General features: G+C 39.2%; 2 protein-coding genes across 3 annotated transcripts in view; both read right to left on the reverse strand.

Annotated features, from left to right (window-relative positions):
• Positions 1–268: 268 nt before the first annotated feature.
• LOC149554054 (uncharacterized) overlaps positions 269–19152 on the reverse strand; it is a 128583-nt gene continuing 109699 nt past the window's right edge. The window contains exons 8-9 of one of the 2 annotated variants that reach the window (XM_089789396.1): positions 818–946; positions 269–677 (exon numbers count right to left, since the gene is read on the reverse strand). In XM_089789396.1, coding sequence (XP_089645522.1) covers positions 858–946 — 89 coding nt within the window. In that variant the 3' untranslated portion in view covers positions 269–677; positions 818–857. Of the gene's footprint in view, positions 947–19152 lie in introns of both variants that reach the window. The other variant, XM_089789395.1, reaches the window with a different exon arrangement.
• Positions 11111–14429, reverse strand: LOC149554055 (uncharacterized). The gene is made up of 6 exons (XM_089789394.1): positions 13572–14429; positions 13108–13406; positions 12595–12992; positions 12253–12476; positions 11940–12127; positions 11111–11833 (listed from the first exon to the last, which is right to left on the reverse strand). Exons 1-6 carry the CDS (start codon positions 14309–14311, stop codon positions 11340–11342), a joined length of 2343 nt encoding a protein of 780 aa, XP_089645520.1. The 5' UTR covers positions 14312–14429; the 3' UTR covers positions 11111–11339.

Genomic DNA, 19152 nt, shown 5'->3' on the forward strand with positions numbered 1-19152 from the left:
TTAGTGTGGCACTACGTCTTTGGTCAATAATCACCTGCCGAACATTGTTGTTAGCTCAGAGTAAAATAGACGTGTACTTAAAAATCATAAAATATTAAAGTAGTGTAGCAATTGCTAACAGGATGACATGCATGCACAGTTATGAAACAGTAGAGATTGCTTACATCATAAATCAGGTTTTGTAATGCTCTCCCATCTCAAAATTCAGTAACTTAATATTTTGTTAAACTAATATTAGTCAAAGGAGAAATGCTAGCGACTAAGAATATCAAGAAAGAATAGTTGCCTTAATTCAAAGAGATGTAGTATATCTGCATACAAATAAGGCACAAATGTGAAAAAAGAATTAACAGCTGGGGGCATCTGCACACCCAAAAGGAAAGGATTGCACCTGCGAATCCAGAAAAGAATGGACCAACTACTAAAATGGAGACTAAAACCCCAATTTATTAAAAACCAATACCCTAAACAATAGTGGTATTTTACCAACTGTATCACAAAATGAGTACCACTGCCTACCATTAATAATAGAATATGCCAAGAGATGGCTTGTGAAACAAGCTACTAGCTAGAATCTAACATCATAAAAAATGAGCTCCATAGAAAAATAGCTCATTACATCCCTCTTTGAATATGATGTCTTGGTATGCAAATAGATTGGCAGAAGTTTCACAAAGCTGGAAATAAAGATAGCTCACAATTATTAATTTCAAGAAATTTAAAACCTCGCAAAAAAAATTGTTGAAAGCGCCATCACTTCTAAGCAAATCAGAAAACAACGCATTGGTAAGATGATCAAAACTGTAAAAGCCACAACCTCTTTAAAGCTGAATGTGAACATTTGATTTTTACAGGAATCAAGGGTTGAAAAAGTTTGAACCATCTAAGCTTATAGCCACCAATACACCAATTCCAGTGATTAAGGCAAGCCAAAATATTACAGAGCCTGCAAACATGTAAAATGGGAGTTACTTAAGAAATAAACAATCAAACAGAAAAAAAAGTGTTTTAAGTAATTCCTAATTACAGTAATGAATGTTTGCATACATACTATATTCATCACTAAGTGTAAGCGTTGAAATTTATTCACAATTCAAATATTCAGGAACAAGCAAGTAGATTGAGATCTTGCGTGCATTGTAAAAGGCAATATATTAAGAAATCGTGAATCCTTTGAAACCAAAGATAAAAACAAAGACATTATCATCATTAAGAAACAGCCAATATTTATGCCCTGATACAGGTTGACTCCAAGTTAACAATCTTGGCTTAGGCTACAAAGCCTAATATTTTATTGCCCCCTCATAAAAGTCGTTCTTTTCTGCTTAAGATTATTTATGGCTGCTTGGATGGTAGAAACTAAGCAGTTCAGTGCCTTTCTTTTCTCAGTGGTCAAGCATCAAGCAAAGAATTATAATTATTTTAGTTATATTTTACTGCAATGTCTTATCCTATCTAGATCTCCTTGTCAAGAATTTTTCTATAATATATTATAATGATCACTTAAGTGTTTAAATATTTGTTTGTGTTATAATTTCTGATACAATCCAGATTTTAGTTTCAGTCTCTGACAGAGGCTCTTTGGAATGAAGCATCCAACATCATGATGGCGATATACAATCTGGATTCCTAAAACACGGGTCATAATAAGGGATTCCATGACCCCCTACAGCATTTTTGTTAAGTTACAATCCATCACAATAGTCATGAAGTTAACATATTGCTTCCTAAGTTACAAATGAAATCTAAGATATTGGGTTCTTCATTTTAGCTCCAGATTCCAATGCGGGTGCGGCCTGAGTTCCTGTACAGTCTGAGTTCGTCCTAGATGTGGCCCCAAATCTGGGTTTTCTGTGGACCCAGCTGGGCCAAGCCCACAGGGAATCCGAATTCATGTGCCTACCCAACAAAACCTGCGGTAGGGGAAGCAAAAAAACAGGCCAAACTAACTCGAAAACAAACTTTTATAACAACAAAATAACCTTTAAACATGAGTTAAGACCCTATTCTCTCATTCAATTCATTTTTAATCACAGCTCTTACCTTTTTTCTTTCCATTTTTTCTCAAGCTTGTTTTGAAGGTTGTAATGTCCCCGTTTTGGCGGTAATTTGATTTAATTAATTTAATTAATTAAGTTGTCCAAAATAATGAATATTTTATGAGGATCACTAATTAATTATTTTAATTAAATAAATAAGTGGTATTAAGTTAATTATTTATAAAGTTATCAAATAAATAAATATTAAAAAGGTAACTTTATATTTAATTAATTTAATAAAGTGACTTGAAAATATCTTATAAAGTCACTTAATAAATAAAATAAAAATAATGTTCTAGAAGTTTCTAGAGAAAGCGGAGAAAAAGAATAAATAGGCATCCTGGGCTTCATTCTCATCGTCCAGTTTTTTATCATTTCTCTTGACACCAGATTGTGAATACAATCACATGGTCTATTGTGAAGCCAAAGGTTTCAGAGAGTCTATTGGTCTTTGGAAATGATACCTCCCAGTAGATCACATAATTGAGGAAGTGAAAGATCTTCTTAAGGGTTGCACTTTGGAAGTGGTATTCAGCCATTTCAAGTTGAGCTTAATTTGTATACTCAAACTACCTGAGGGTTTGAGTTTTTGGAAGCAAATCTGAAAAAGTAGTCCGAAAAAAGCAGATCCGAAAAAGCAGTCCGAAAAAGCAAAGTGAAAAAGTAGATCCGAAAAAAGCAAATCAGAAAAAGAAAAGCAGAAAGGAAGCATTGGAGAAAATTATTACAGCCATCTACAATCAGGTTCCTTCGCATATTACATGCATTGTTCTTATCATTTAGATGCATATTAGAAGGTAAGGCTATAGGTGAAAGTTGTAACAGAGTTGAGCATTATTCTTGGGGATGTAAGCCAAGAGTCTTGGCCATTTCATACTAGCATTGTAGTTAACATTTTATGTGCAATAAAGGAGACATAATTTGTTGGTCTGATATAGTGTAATTGAATATGTATTCATCATTCATGATCAGCTTATTAGTTTGCATGCCAATTGTTTGACAAAATGTCAATTGGTTGTAAGTTCTCTTTTTTCACATAAATAATGTTATAATTTTGCATACCAAGTGTTTGTATTAATGCCACTTAGCTATAAGTACATTAACGCCATCACAGGTTGCATCCCAAGTGTTTGTCAAAATTACTAGTTGTTGTAGCTGCATATTGCAAGTAGTTTCAGTCACATATATGCATTGAATATTGTCAAAATAAGTTGCACATTCATGTTAGGTCATTATTTAGTCAATTTAGAGTCTTCTTGCAAGCATTCTTATTGATGCTAAGTGAAGGAAAGAGCCATTAAAGCAAACTGAAATTTTATATCAGTCATATGACCTTTGTATGCAGTGTTTTCTTGAACTTTTATCAGTATTTTGGATCAGATTTGAGCAGGGTCATTACAGTGGTATCAGAGCAGTTTCCTGCCAACCTGACTAGGTTATTTCAGAATGAATTCAATTATCAGTATGGCGTTAACAGGAGACAGGGCTTTGGAAGAAAGAATGCACAATGCAAAGAAGAAATTAGATTGTCCATTTCAGCAAACAGAGGACCTTCTAAAAACTTTGGAGGAGCTGGAAAATTATTTAGGCAAGATTAATCAGTCAAAACCGGATGCTATTCAAACAGCTTTATCTCCAACATTTGGTTCGTTGGTTAAGCCCCGCTTATTGAGACATCATGATGAGGTGACAAGACTTGCAGCTCTCTCTTGCATTAGTGAAATCATGAGGATAATAGCTGGCCTTAATTCTTATGATGATCAAATTATGAGAAAGATACTTCACGCCATGGTGAAAAGCTTTGAAAAGTTGGACAACATCCGAGACCCTTATTTCACAAAAAGGGCAAAATTATTTGAAGTATTTGCAAGGTGTAGATTTGAAAACATTATGCTGGCAATAGGTTGCATCGGTGACATTCGCAGGATGCTTAACACATTTTGGAATATTATGGATGAGTTTCATCCCAACAACATATTAGCATCAATGCACTCCATCATGTTCACAATCTTGTTTGAGAAGGGGGATGAAATTTCTAAACTTTTGGCAGAAGATTTATGGTGGGTTTGGGCAAAAAAGAGGAATGTGTCACCTATGGCATGTACGTGGTTAAAGAGCCTGATTGATAGGCCTAAGGATCGAAGTACTTTTCCTATGACAGGCAGAAACTTGTATGAGGATTTTAACAGACATGCTGATTCGATACAGGGAGACATTAGCACATCTTCAAGTAATGGTTTATCTGCATCATCTTCACAAGCAGAAGTGGTTACAGATGTTGAGTAGGTTGAGTCAATTGCATCAGAAGGTGATATCACAGGCACACTGGACTGCGTGATTGACACAGATAGTGATTCCAGTACAGTTAGACTAGATGAAGTTACAGCAGTTCAGGCTACTGTCATGTTTGAGGATAGTACAGTTGATCAAAAAGTGAGCATTCAAGACTTTGCAAACAATGAGTATCAGGCACAGTTGGATGCTTCTTCGCATGAGATAGAGGCTAGTAGTTCTTCACGTGTTTTGGCAAGCCAGCTGAAGACAAAGAAAAAGGATATTGTCGCGGCTTTATCTCATCATAACAGGATGCATGGATTGATCGAGAATCACATTTGGATGATTCAACTGCAGGAGAGACAGAAAGGAGTCACGGCAGGTTCTTGTGACGACTTATAGCAGATCAAAGAAGGCATGGAAGCAATGAAGGTAAGTTACATACACCTACTTTCAAATCTCGATCATCTCCTTAATCTTGTGGGGATCTATTCAGATGCATTGAAGAAGGAAGAGGAGGTTGACCGATTTTCTCATGAGCTGGAGGATACTCAGAATTCCTTGATGTATACTTAGTTGGCTCTCCAAGATTCTGAGAGACATGTGGACGAACTTCGTCTCGAGGTGAGTTCAGTTCAAGAGTTAGCGCATATGGCAAGGACTCAGTTTTCTTTTACAGTCGGGTCACATGTTGATGATGATATGAGTATGTCTAGCATTCACACTCCGGATTCAAAGATTGTAGTGGGTACAGTAAACAGGTGCGTGAAGTCAATTGGTATTGTTCACATTACTCAGGTGAGGAGTTTACTTGAGTTGCCAATTGATTTCTATTTGTGGATTAGATGTTAGAATCCTTATCTCAATACTTGGGATTGTTTTGACAGAAGGTATCTATCATTCTTTGGTAGTAGTATCTGTTGCACTATCATGGACTTGATTAGTAGTTTACCAGGTGTAGTTCTCATCCATGGCAACAGCTTGTTTGATGCTGAAATTAGTTTTTATACACCTGTGCTAGGCATTGTTCATGTATCCTGTCGACTATTCTTGTTGGAATGGGTTGATGATCCCTCAGATATGACAGAGTTTACAAAAGAGTCCCAGGATTTGATTATTACAGATGACCCCGAGGAGGATGTTGTTAACAGTGTTGAGGACTTAGCCTCTTCAGCGGGTTCCTTTGATATAGAGGTTTATGTTGATGCTTCAGTCACTCCGTTCGATGATACGAGTTCAGTAGTTGGTCTGCAGAATTTGGATGGCAATATTACAAACGATAGCTATTCTGAGGTTATTCCTTTAGACAATGTACCAGGGGTAGAGTATAAGAGTTTGACCAACCAGCACAATCATGTGTCTATTCAGCTGAGAGTTAATGAGTGAGACATTGCTATCGTTTACGAGCATTTCGATGCTGCTTGTCAGTTGTTAGCAGTTTAGGGATGGGGTTCTCCTACTAGTGATGAGCAAGAAGGCAGTTATCTTTCCTTGATAGAGATCCACGCTTTATGGGAGGCCATCTGGATTCTGAGACAGAATTATATGCAGTTGGTAGCTAACAAAGATTATCTTACGGAGTGGGGCAGTACAGTATATGATGCATTATTGGTCAAGGAAGATGAGGTGAGTGAGCTTACTCAACAGCTCGAGGTGACTTCTGAGTTCCTTGAGAGTACACAGTTGGCTTTTGAGGAGTCACATTTTCGTTTGGCTGAGGTGACCATGGAGTTAGAGCGACTTCAGTCTTTACTAGATTTTGTACAGTCACAAACCGCGGTGTCTAGTGATCCGAGGATGTCCATGGTCAAGGTTGATAGAGGCAGTGGAGATGAGGATATATCTGTCCTCGATACCAGTATTGGCATGTTTGGTTCATTTCCACTGGAGGCGGGTTCAATCGAGTTGAGCGCCGCAGCTGAGCATGGTGGTATGTTTGACTTGGTGGTGGTCTCTACTACGGATGGCAAGGAGACTAGTGATGTTGTATCAAAGATCATGTGTGATGTTGGTGAGCCGGCAGTTGGCATGGTTCCTGCTAGTGACACTACTCCCTTGGCAATATCTTCGGAAGTAGTAGTTAGTTCCGGCTTGGTTAGTGATAAGTTGCAGTGGGTTGCATCACCTGTGTATAGCGAGTTGTCGACTAAGGTTGGTTCTTTTAATCAGCATTATACTGCAGGGTATGTTCATCAGTTTGCATTGGATCCAGGTGTTGAGGACTTAATGGCCGTCAGATTTGGTTTGGGTTCTATTTCTTGTTGTTTATCTAGTGATGTCTTTCCACCATCAGCAGTGCATAGGAGTTATGGCTATGAGACAGTGGCTGGTGATCTACAAAGTTGTGTTGACAGCAGGAGTTGTACAATATGTGGATTCTCCATACTGGGTACAATTTCATTCAAGAATGTTCACCATTGTTGCAGAGTTGGGTTGTACATTCCGCTTAGGCCAATGGAATGCGTTGGTGGTATAGTGTTGGTACGACAAAATGACAGATGGATTGAGCAAATGTTGCAGGAGTTGTTTGGCGATGACAGGGACATTATGCAGTTCTTCTTGTGGGATCCAAGTGGTGAATTGTTTGAGGTCAAGCAATTTCAGGAGGGGTGGACTGTAATGTCCCTATTTTGGCGGTAATTTGATTTAATTAATTTAATTAATTAAGTTGTCCAAAATAATGAATATTTTATGAGGATCACTAATTAATTATTTTAATTAAATAAATAAGTGGTATTAAGTTAATTATTTATAAAGTTATCAAATAAATAAATATTAAAAAGGTAACTTTATATTTAATTAATTTAATAAAGTGACTTGAAAAATATCTTATAAAGTCACTTAATAAATAAAATAAAAATAATGTTCTAGAAGTTTCTAGAGAAAGTGGAGAAAACGAATAAATAAGCATCCTGGGCTTTATTCTCATCATCCAGTTTTTTATCATTTCTCAGCACCAGATTGTGAATACAATCACATGATCTATTGTGAAGCCAAGGGTTTCAGATAGTCTATTGGTCTTTGGGAACGATAACTCCCAGTAGATCGCATAACTAAGGAAGTGAAAGATCTTCTGAAGGGTTGCACTTTGGAAGTAGTATTCAGCCATTTCAAGTTGAGCTTAATTTGTATACTCAAACTACCTAAAGGTTTGAGTTTTTGGAAGCAGATCCGAAAAAGCAGTCCGAAAAAGCAGATTCGAAAAAGCAGTCCGATCAGCAGTGTACAATATGCCAAATCTCTTGGTACCATTCACATGTTGTCAAAAGATTCTATATAGTAGCCGACAGGTAGAATAGTATCCAAACGGGAGTGTGACGATTAAGTCACCCCTTTGGAAAGGTATATGCACACCATCCAGAATGGATTTTGGAATCACTGTAAGCAAGTTTATCGAATATTGTAGTATCTTCTACATACATGCAAATAACAAGAGGAATACTTCTATGGTATATGTTCTTGTCTACCATCTAAATGCATTAGTACACCGTTTACCTTGTACGGTAAACATTTGGTGTCGTTTCCTGTAAGGACCAAGTGCTATGAATGCAGAACACATTGAATAAAGATAGAAATAAGAATCCAAAAGATGACAGCACACGTGTGGCACAGGAAATACTAAACCGCACACAACAAAGCGACCAGAGGCGTAGACTTCAACAACTCGCCGAAAGGGTACGACAGTGGTGTCATAGGAGGTGATTACCATACCACAAAAGCACTAACGAACGAAGTGCAGTCACCAAGTCAATCACGGGAAAGGTTGATAGAAGAAGCCCAAGAAAGGCTAAGGGTGATCAAAGGAACAAAGGAAGAATTGGCAAACTCGTATACGCCAAGGGGGAATCCAGACGAAAGGGAAAGGACCACCGCGGCTCTGATTGTCGAAGGAACTCGAGCATGGGGTGAACTCTTCGTCCTTGATACACTTGACGAGAAAATACAGTTTGGTCGAAACAACCAAGTCCTTGAGGCAGCCTTCACGCCACTTGAGAACGTAGGTGTTCATAACGTGGGTGTTCAAAGTGGTACGGGAGTACAGAACAACGCGGGTGTTCAAAGCGGTACAGAAGTACAGAACAACGCGGGTGTTCAAAGCGGTACGGGAGTACAAAACAACATGGGTGTTCAAAGCAGTACGGGAGTACAAAACAACACGGGTACAAACAACAGTGCATAACAAAAGAAAGGAAGGGTAAAGATGGCCGGACCAAAAGAAAAATTACCCAAGTTTAATAGTGATGGTATGGCAGATCCAATCAGACATTGCAAAACATGCAAAACCATATGGACAACAAATGGTGTGACGACGAGGACGATTGGGTCAGACAATTCCCAACAACCCTATGGGGTGTGGCAATTGATTGGTTTTCGGATGCTGACCCTCAGAAACTGACTACATGGGCGAATGTTAGAAAAGAGTTCATAGTAGAGTTCTGATTGCTACGGGACGATAACGAAATAGTAGCAGAGATGGTTTGTGGAGGGGCTACGGCTGGGCCTGAAAAAGAAGATGAAGATTGTATCACCCGCATCATGCGCTGATACGTATAGTCCTGCGATGGATCTAGAAAGTGAACAAAAGACAAGTAAGAAGAAAAAGCATAAATCATCGAAATCAGACAATTCACCATTTGAAAGTAGTAGTAGTGACGAGGAATCAAACAAGAAGGTTCGAACATTACAGAAAGATATGCTTTGAATGATGAAAGAATTTAAGAATTTGAAAAAGAATCTAGATACAATGAAGGGAGAACTGTGGTGCACAGACTATAAAGAGGATGGCCATACGAAGGGCTCATGCCCGAAGAAACAGTTTTGTGATATCTACCACGTTGCAGGACATTCCCTAAAAGAGTGCCCATTTAACATGAAATCAAAAGGACACCAGCAGGTGTTACTAACGCAGGCAATGTCCACCGAGAATAACACAAGCAACGATGCAACTTCGGTAGGATACCGCAACAATAATAGACATGGAAGGGGTGGCAATAACAACAACAATAACAATGGAGGCCGGAGTCAAATACAATATAATGCGAAGGGACGGTCGATAATACAATGTTGTGCATGCAATCTTTGGGGCCACTTCGCTAGGGACTATACTACGAAGGAGACACCACAGCTACTATGCAGATGGTGTGGTCCAGGGGACCACGAAGATTCAAAATGCCCAAAACAAGGGGTAAATCTATTAAGCATTGAAAAATGTGATGAGAAGGTACTGGCAGTCACATGGGAGCAGACGAAGAAAGCAAAATACCCGGATGCAGAAGAAGAAAAGGAGAGGCTACAAAAAGCACAAACAGAGATAGAAAGGCAAATGAAAACAAGAAAATCACAAGTCAAAGACACTATCGAAACTTCAAAAAGGAACTTGGCAGAACAAAACATGAGGCAAATAATGCAAACCGAAGTTCCTATTAAACTAAATGACCTTCTCACAATGCCACAATTGCATACGGTTATTATGAATGACACTGTCCCCAAGAGTGACGAAGGAAACCAGGAATAGTAATGAAACAATGGCAGCAGACCCAATGCTACTGACACTTAATGACAGGAAGACATCCAGCAATAGTGGAGATGGGCATTCTAGGTACTGTGCTGACAGATACAATTGTAGACGGAGGATCGGGTGTGAACGTGCTACTAGAAGATATCTGGAAAAAGCTAGGACAACCCACGCTGTGGCCACCTACTTTCCAGTTACTCACGGCAGATCAGCATGGGATAAAACCATTGGGAACTTTGATGGCACAACGAGTAACGATTGGGACGCAACCATTTTTACTAGATTTTGTGGTCATCCCATTGAAGAAAAGAGGGTACGATGCCATCCTTGGATGAGGGTGGTTGGTGCAAGCAAAGGTAAAACATGATTGGAAACGGAACACCCTATCCATGGAGCGCTGAGGCAAAAGATTCATAATTGACTTGCATACACAAATGGTGGGAGAAGAAGCCGGATCGTTCAATTCAGAAGGAGAGGACGAAGGGAAGAAGCAGATGGAACCGGATGAGGAAGGAGTCCTACGGCTGGAAGGTGGATCGAAGGACGACAATCTAGATTCGGTGAACGGAATATTTCACTGGCAGATGGAGGACTATGAACTTTTCCAAAGCTGCAACATACTGACTATAGAGGAAAAACACAACGGAGACAGATTTCCAAAAGAATTTAGGGAAATAAAAGAAGGGAACACACAGTTGGATGAAACACCTGCACATGTATTCAATAAGGAAAAGCCAATAAAATATAAAGAGGCCACAGTACAAACCATGAACCTCGGAGATGATATTGAGCCAAAAGACATACTGGTGGGAGATAACTGGAATCTAGTATTAAATACAGCTACATTTAAAATACTACGGCCTTTTAGGAGAGCAAAGCAAGTACACCATACGGATAAGTGTCAAAAGGAATTCTGGCCGTACGGGCACGTGTGGAGGAGAGAAAGGAGTACATTCGCCATAAAACAGGGTCGTACAACCCATAGATGTAAAAATCGCCTGAGGAGATTAATCGCCTAGGCCTGAAAAAGTTTAATCGGGAAAAATCGGGAAAAATCGGGAAAAAATCGGGGAAAAAATCGGGAACTAAAAAACCACTAAATTTTAATAAAAAAATGCGATTTTTTTACAGAATTCAATGTTTTTTTGCATCTAATGACTTAATTACTAACAATACATAAGAAACAATCATGTTTAGATATATATCAATGCAAAAAGAGTTATTAATTGGTAAATTACTAACAAGTAAGTAGTGACAAGTTGTAAATTACTAACAACTAACAAGTTCACAACACATGAGAAGTATTCTCATAAATAAAGTGTCAAATGTAAAGAGTTCAAATAAGCACATCAACATGACTACAAATAAGTACAAATGTCAAATACAGGACTACATCTTCCTCTTCCCAGTCACTTTACTAGCGAGTGCGGGAGAGGGTAAAGCTCTAGAACTAGAACCCCGCAGGGTTTGTGCCCGTGTCTGTGTCTGTGCCAATGCAGGAGATGGTGTAGCTATAGAACTAGATGTCGGTATCTCCACATTCGCTGCGCGCAGATGTCAAGGTCCTCTGCAGTAAGCTCAATGTCATCATCCTCATCATCGCCCTCCTCGATGTCATCCAAATCGATGTCATATCCAGTTCCACCCCCTTCCTCCTTCGCAGCCTCCTCCGCGGCCTCCCTCTCCAAATTGGAGATGTCCTCCTGTGTAAATAAGGGAGCCTGCTCTTGTGCCGTCCAATCATAATAAGGATCTATCTCATCCAAATCGATTGGCCCAGGCGGATCTTGTTGCGCCTTTTTCATGCGCAATTTAAGATTATATTGCACATAGACCATGTCATTCATCCTCTTTTGGGACAACCTGTTTCTCTTTTTTGTGTGGATGGCCTCAAACAAACTCCAGTTGCGCTCACAATGTGATGCGCTACAAGGCTGTGATAGGATTCTGAGAGCAAATTTTGCAAGATTTGGAGTGCTTGCACCCCAAGTGGTCCACCAAGCCACTGCATCACAAAAATTGTACAAGTTAGAAAATACTAATAGACAACAAAAAATGAAACATAAATATTAATTTAGCATTTGAGATTCAGAAGTTTGCAAATGTATTACCTGGGGTTTGTGTAAGCCTTGCTCTCTTGCAGAGAGAAGTGGAGAACACCTTGCCTCCTGCTGAAGTGAAGATCTCCTGCTCAGCGATGATTTTATCTCTTGTTTCCTCGCTGGTTACCATCTTTTCGACGCACTCACTTAGGCCTCTGATGACCTCTCCATCAGGATCTGCATATGTACCATCAGCCCTAAAACCAAAAACCAAAAACAAATAAGTCTTCCAATTTTAGTACACACCCAACACCCTACGAAAGCAAAATGAACTCAAGTCTTTGTTAACTTAAATTTGAGTAAGAATGAGCTTACAGTATACCTAAAACGTGGGTTGAGGAAATATCCTGCTGCATGAATGGGTTGGTGAAGCTGATTATTCCACCTTCTATCAATGATCTGCCAAATGGGTTCATATTTGATGCTTTCCCCCTTGTAGTAATTTTTGACAGATTCTTTGGCCTTGTCCATGGCCTCATATAGTTCACCCATTGGCGTTTGGTCTCCATCAACCAAACGCAAAACTCCGACTAAAGGCTCAGACACCTGCAATATAAATTTGAAATTAGTTGACAAGTTACAAAATTATTATTTACTTGAGTTACAAACTTAGTATGTTATAAAGTTGTAAAGTGCAAACTAAAACTTAAAGTTTTGTAGTTACCTTTACTATTTCATCAGCCTTATCTTCAAAATATTTATCAAACACAATCCGCACAACATTCTCTCCTTCACTCTTCTTTGAAAATGTGGAAGCAAGCCATTTTTTGGAAACAAACATTTGCTTCAAAGAAGCCAAATTATCGAGAATGCTTTGCAATGTCAAAAAAATCGTTGCAAACCTTGTGACGGCAAGCCTGACAATTTCTTTGCCATCAGTGTGCTCTCTCATCAGGCTAAGGACCCATGGGTGATTGTATATGTATTTTGTCACCCGCCTTGCATCCTCCACAATTGGAGTGACCCACTCAAGTTTGCCCATGTCCTCCAAAAGAAGGTCAAGGACATGTGCTGCACACGGGGTCCAAGAGAGAGTGGGGTGCCTCTGCTGTAGGAGTTTTCCTGCCAATTGTAAAAGCAAATACTAATTAGTTTCCAACTTTTCAAATATATCAAACTATTAAAAATTCTTGTTGTGAAATTCACAATGCACATGCAACATAAAATTACGGTTTACCTGCTGATACATATGCAGCAGCATTGTCTGTGATGATTTGCACCACATTTTCAATGCCAATCTCTAAGACCATATTCTCCAACATCAATGCTAATGTCTGAGCATTTTTTACCTTGTTGGAGGCATCGATTGATTTCAGGAACACCACATTATCATTACAGCAGGCCAAAAAATTAATTATGGTCCTGCTCTTCCCATCCGTCCACCCGTCAGAAAGAATGGTGCAACCAAATTTTGTCCATTCTTGTTTCTGTTCCTCAACAAATGCTTTGGCCCTCTCAACAGCATTTCCAATAAGCCTACAAAAACAAAATTTAGTTATGTCTTAGATTCTTAGTAATTTAAAATTGATTTAGACTTTAGTAATCAACATTCTAATTTCTAGATAAATTAATTAAAATTTAGAACTAAGTAAAAAGTTAAAAATTAAAAGGAAATCGAGTGTAATAAAATTATTTGCTTACCTGCCACCCAACACAAAACGAGAAGGGGACTTGTACCCCTTTCCTGCAACTATCAACCCTGTGGCCAAAGCCTCCCAATAGGGACTGTCAACAACACTAATAGGAAGGTTGTTGAAAACCCAGAAATCTGCTAGTGCATTGTCCAACTGGTCATGGACCTCCTTATTCCATCTAGTGGCCTCTAATGAAGGTTGTGCACCAGGTGTGTGCCTCGTCACAAAATAGCTCCCTATCCCAGAAGCACCTGCTGATCCTGATGGTGCGGAAGTGCTAGGAGGTGTAGGAGTGGGAGTGGGAGTGGAACTCGTGAAAGAAAAAACACCCTGTTTGCAGACACGCGGCCCACGATAAGAGCCAGCCATGCTCTCAATGGCTGCCTCCTCCTCCTGAACATCAACGAAACTGCCCTGGGTCTCTGCTATGGCTGCCCTGACATGCAATTTATTCCGCTCTCTTTGCAATTTTTTTTGCTCTCCAGCTGCGAGCAAGGCATTTGCAAACCTTTTTATTTCTTCTATTGTATTCTCACAAGGATTTGTATCATGTTTTGAGATCCCTGCGATGTGATATTTGAACCGGTAAATGCCCCCGGATATTACTTTTTCACATCGAATGCAAATCACTTTGGTTGGTTCATCAGGTGCTTCATAGGCATATTTCCATGCTTGATCTCTTGCATTCTTTGGCCTGGTGCCAATGTAGCCTGAGGGGCATGGAGTCAATGGCCATTTGTCTGCCATTTAAAACTGCTGCGGGCTGCCTACACATACAAATTTTTAAAAAAAACTATAAATAAATTATAACAAGATCAAAATTAACAGTTAAACAAAGAATTCAAGCAACATTCCAATAACAGCACCAATAAATTGAAATCCAAATAACATTCAAACAAACTAGCTGCTAGGGTTTCAAATTTTTTTAGAAAGGGCAAATTTTTAGCATAAATTCGATCTAGAATGGAAAAAAATGCAAATGAATGCATTTAATCTTGCTTACATTCATCAAATGCATTCCTAACTAATTAGGAATGTATTTTTATCCATTTACATGCAAGAAAAAAAAATACAATCTCTTGCAAAAACAAAAAACAAAGATTCAAATCACTTACCTAGTAACGAAGAAATCGAATCAAAAGGCCTCCAAATGCACTTGATTCTGCCTATTTCTTGCCAAGAACTCCTTCTCTATCCTCTCCTCTCCAAAACACCCTAAGCAATGTAAAAACATAATGAAAAAAAGGTGTTTTTTCGTCACTTTATGTGACTGCCGGGCGCGAGCGATTTTTTGCAAAAAAATCGCGATTTTTAGGCGATTTTTTAGGCGATTAATCTGCGATTTTTTGGAAAAAATCTGCAAAAAAAAAATCGCGATTTTTGGGGCGACTAAATCGCCGGCCCCAAAAAATCGCGATTTTATCTCGTATCGTCGATTAATCGGCGATACTCACATCTATGGTACAACCTATCAGGAGCGTAAGCAAGAAAAGAAGGCAGTAAAGAAAAACAAAATGTTGTATGACCTAGGAAGGACGTCGTATGGCCAAGAAAAAGACGACAGGAAATCACAGGTGATCCACCGTATGGGCAGACAGGAGAAGATATTGTACATGACACACTGTACGACTAAAGAGGGGAATAAGTATCATTATACCGGTAATAACCAACTAGTGAATTGGGCCATACGGACTCAAGGAGAACACAAGTTAATGCATCGTACGGCCTTAAGGAAATCACAAAGACCGTACGACAATTTGCATGTTCAGGAAAGATTGTACCAAAATCCAAAGAGAGCTTTGACCCACACGGAGAAGAGAAGAATACACCGTACGACTAGAAATTTGCAAGAAGAGACCTAGAGGTGCACCGTACAACTGAAGAGAGTAACACAATTGCCATACGGAAGTTTGTACGGCCTGGAAAGAGCACAACATGACCAACATTGTTGTACGGCTTGGTATGGTGAGCATAAACCAAGCGTGAGCATATCGTAAAACCCGTACAAATGAGCAAGAAGAAGAAAAGGTTGGTCTGAAGGATAGGTTATAGTACTGTACAGTTTGGAAGGATACTGTATATCGAACAACTATTAAAAGAGGAGTGAATCTCATACGGACAAGGAGGGAAACATACGGATATGGAGTACGATCACTGTACGGCCTGCACGGAATTCATAAGGGAAAACTACAAACACAAAGGATATTGATAGAGACTATATAGCCTTGGAGGGAAAGGCATATTTGGAACCGTACGGCCATCAAGGAAAGAGAGACAACAATCATACGATTCAGCAAGCAAGGAAAAAGCAAACACCGTACAGCATTCACTAGGAGGAAATAAATGTGATGACCGTACGATGTCACTAGGAGGAATATGCTAACCATACAGTGCTCGTACAACGTTACTAGGAGGACTATGCTAATCGTACGGTGCTCACAAAACGAAAGGTGCAGACCATACGGCACCAGAAACTGATACAACAAGGGAACGGAAGTCCGTACGGCCTAGATAGAGCATGACACAACCAGTTACAAGAGGTAAATATGCTGTACAGACTAGGTCAGAATACTGAAAGATTGAGTAGCTAAGTACTGTATGCTATTGGCTGTATGGTCGACACATAAGTATATCGTACGGACTAGAAGGAAGGACTGCAATACAGACTTGAAGGACTGCCATACGACACAAAAGAAGGGTGATAAGAGAGGTTCTAAAATAAAAAAATGATGACAGATCGAAATAGTTTAGAATGAGTAGCAAATGATACCAAAAGGAAGGAAAAGACATAAAAAGGTAGGAAAACATAAGCCACTAGCAGAAAGAGTGTGGGATCAGAAGAAAATCACACAAATGGGTATTCCATGCACTTTTGTATGGGTTTGAGAGTGCGATGCCCCCCAAACCCCCAGTCAGTGCAATTATCAGTCATGGGTAGTGTGACCAATTGATGAGACCTGCAACTATTGCAAGCATGGAATGTTTGTGTGCTAAAGGTGAAGAGAGCACTAGAGCAAGCGTTTCGAGAAGGGTGCTACGCTTTGGGGCACTCGGAGTAGGTATTGGACGTGAGGCTGTCTTGGTGGATGCATAGAGAGCTCAAGAGGAGTTGATCATCCAGTTTAAGACAGTAGAGGGACACCTGGCTCAGTGTACGCAAGAGTGGAAGTAGAGAAGGCAGCACAGGTGGCTATCAAGGTCAGGGAGATAGTATTGTGTTAGTAGAGGCTACAGATGCAACGTGTTTTTGGAGACCAGTATGGTGCAGGCACAGGACGAATGTGAAAGTGATGTGACGGAAACAAATCTATCTTGTTATAGTTAGTCAGTTAATGTATTTCGTTTTGTTAATCTATCTCGATAATTTTGTAATTGTCGTCCGGAGACAACTTTTCTTTTGGGGGAGATAATGGTGTTGGTAGATTCTATATAGTAGTTGACGAGTAGAATAGTATCCGAACGGGCGCATGACAAATGAATCACCCCTTCGGAAAGGTCTATGTATACCATCCGGAATGGATTTTGGAATCATTGTAAGCATGTCTATCGAATATTGTAGTATCTTTTGCATACATGCGAATAATAAGAGGAATCCTGTGTTATATGTTCTTGTCTACCGTCTGAATGCATTAGTAAACCGTTTACCCTGTACAATAAACATCACATACCTTAGGATCCTCTTTCCCGCTTGCCAATGGGAATCCTGTGGTGTTTCCATAAATTTGGAAATCAAACTTATTGCATGCATCATGTCAAGCCGAGTTGTCAAATACATCAAGCTTCCGACCATACTCTTATATAATTTTGGATTCACATTGCCGCTGCAATCTTCTTTGCTTAACTTCAAACCTACTATTGTTGGTGTTGGGGATGCCTTACTGCTCTGCATTTTGAATCTCTCCAAAATCTGATTTGCATACTTTTCTTGAGAGATGAAGATGTCATCGTACATTTGTTTTACTTCTATGCCTAGAAAATACTTCAAGAGACCTAGGTCTATCATTTCAAATTTATTCTTCATAGCCTCTTTGAACTCACCAATTAGGAAATTATCATTTCTAGTGAAGATTAAGTCATCTACATATAGGACAACAATCAAAACCTTAACATTTGTTGCCTTGATGTAGAGAGTGGGCTCACCATTGCTTTTGCTAAAGCCATTGCTCATCAAATATGAATCAATCTTGTTGTAACATGCTCGTGGACCTTGCTTGAGCCCATATAGAGCTCTCTTCAATCTATATACCTTGTGTTCTTCACCTGCAACTTCATCACCAGGTGGCTGCTCCACATATACCTCTTCTTTCAAAAAACCATATAAGAAGGCGGACTTCATCCATTTGGTATACTTTCCATTTGTGTTGGGTTGCAATTGCTATGACAGCACGCATGCTTTCCATTCTTGCAACTGGAGCATATGTCAACCGGAGCATATATTTCATCATAATCTCTACCATACTACTGGTTATACCCTTTGAACACTAATCATGCCTTATGCCTATCTATTTTTCCTTCAGTATTGTACTTGGAAACCCATTTAACTCCAATTACTTGTTTCTTGGGAGGCAAAGTAGTTTAACTCCCATGTTTCATTTCTCTCTATAGCATCTATTTCCTCATCCATGGCATTACACCATTTCTCCTCCTTCGTAGCTTCTTCAAAATTGATTGGATCACTATGAGAAAATAATGCAAAATTAACACTCTCATCATAATCTACATCATACCTTTCTTCTTGGTATATCTCCTAAGTTGTTGGATTCGTCCCCTGTTGCCTGGATTCAAGTCCGGGTCCGCACGGGTCCGGATTCGCCCCCCGGGTTCACTGTGGGTCCGGGCAGGGTCCTTAGTTTCGATTGTGGATTCGTTCGGGTCCTTGCAGGAGCGAACCCAGACGAACCCATAGCGAACTCGGGGCTAAAAATAACTTTAAAGAGTGTGTTTTTTAAATTGTTTTCCTCTGTAACTCTCAAAGGAACTTAATAAAAAAAAATTAAAATTTTCACTCATCTAATCCCTTATGTCAAGGAGGAGGACGATGACATAGCAGCATATGGGACTAGTGGAACCAATTTGGGTTCCAATGATGAAGCTCTAGATATAGTTGCAATTAGGAATGAAACCATTGATCTCTCATTTTATGATGATCCAATTGACCCTTGAAGGGCATTTGATACTATGATTATTGATAAACCACTAAACACTTGTCATCTATCATCATGTTTCAAACTTTATTATTTGATGAACTAGTCTTTGTTTTGCAACTTAGTATTTCAATGTATTATTTGATGAATTAGTCTATGTTTTGCAATTTAGTAATTCAATGTATAATTTTCTTTACAGTCATGAAGATAGATTAATGAGCGAGTATTTAATGTTTTTAGATTCAGGTAAAATCATGTTTTGAAGGGACCCAAAACCCTTTGGCATTTGGCATTGATCAATGATCAAGCAACAATTGTTCATATTGTGAAATGATTTTGTTTTGCAACTATGCATGTTTCTCTTTTGTGTGTGTGTGTATATATATATACTCACGAACCCACCCACAAACCCAAATGGGGAAAAAAAAAATTGCTTGAACCCAC

This window comes from Cupressus sempervirens, chromosome 6 (assembly GCF_028749045.1).
Source record: "Cupressus sempervirens isolate cs-2001-9-10 chromosome 6, ASM2874904v1, whole genome shotgun sequence".
Lineage (NCBI taxonomy): Eukaryota > Viridiplantae > Streptophyta > Pinopsida > Cupressales > Cupressaceae > Cupressus > Cupressus sempervirens.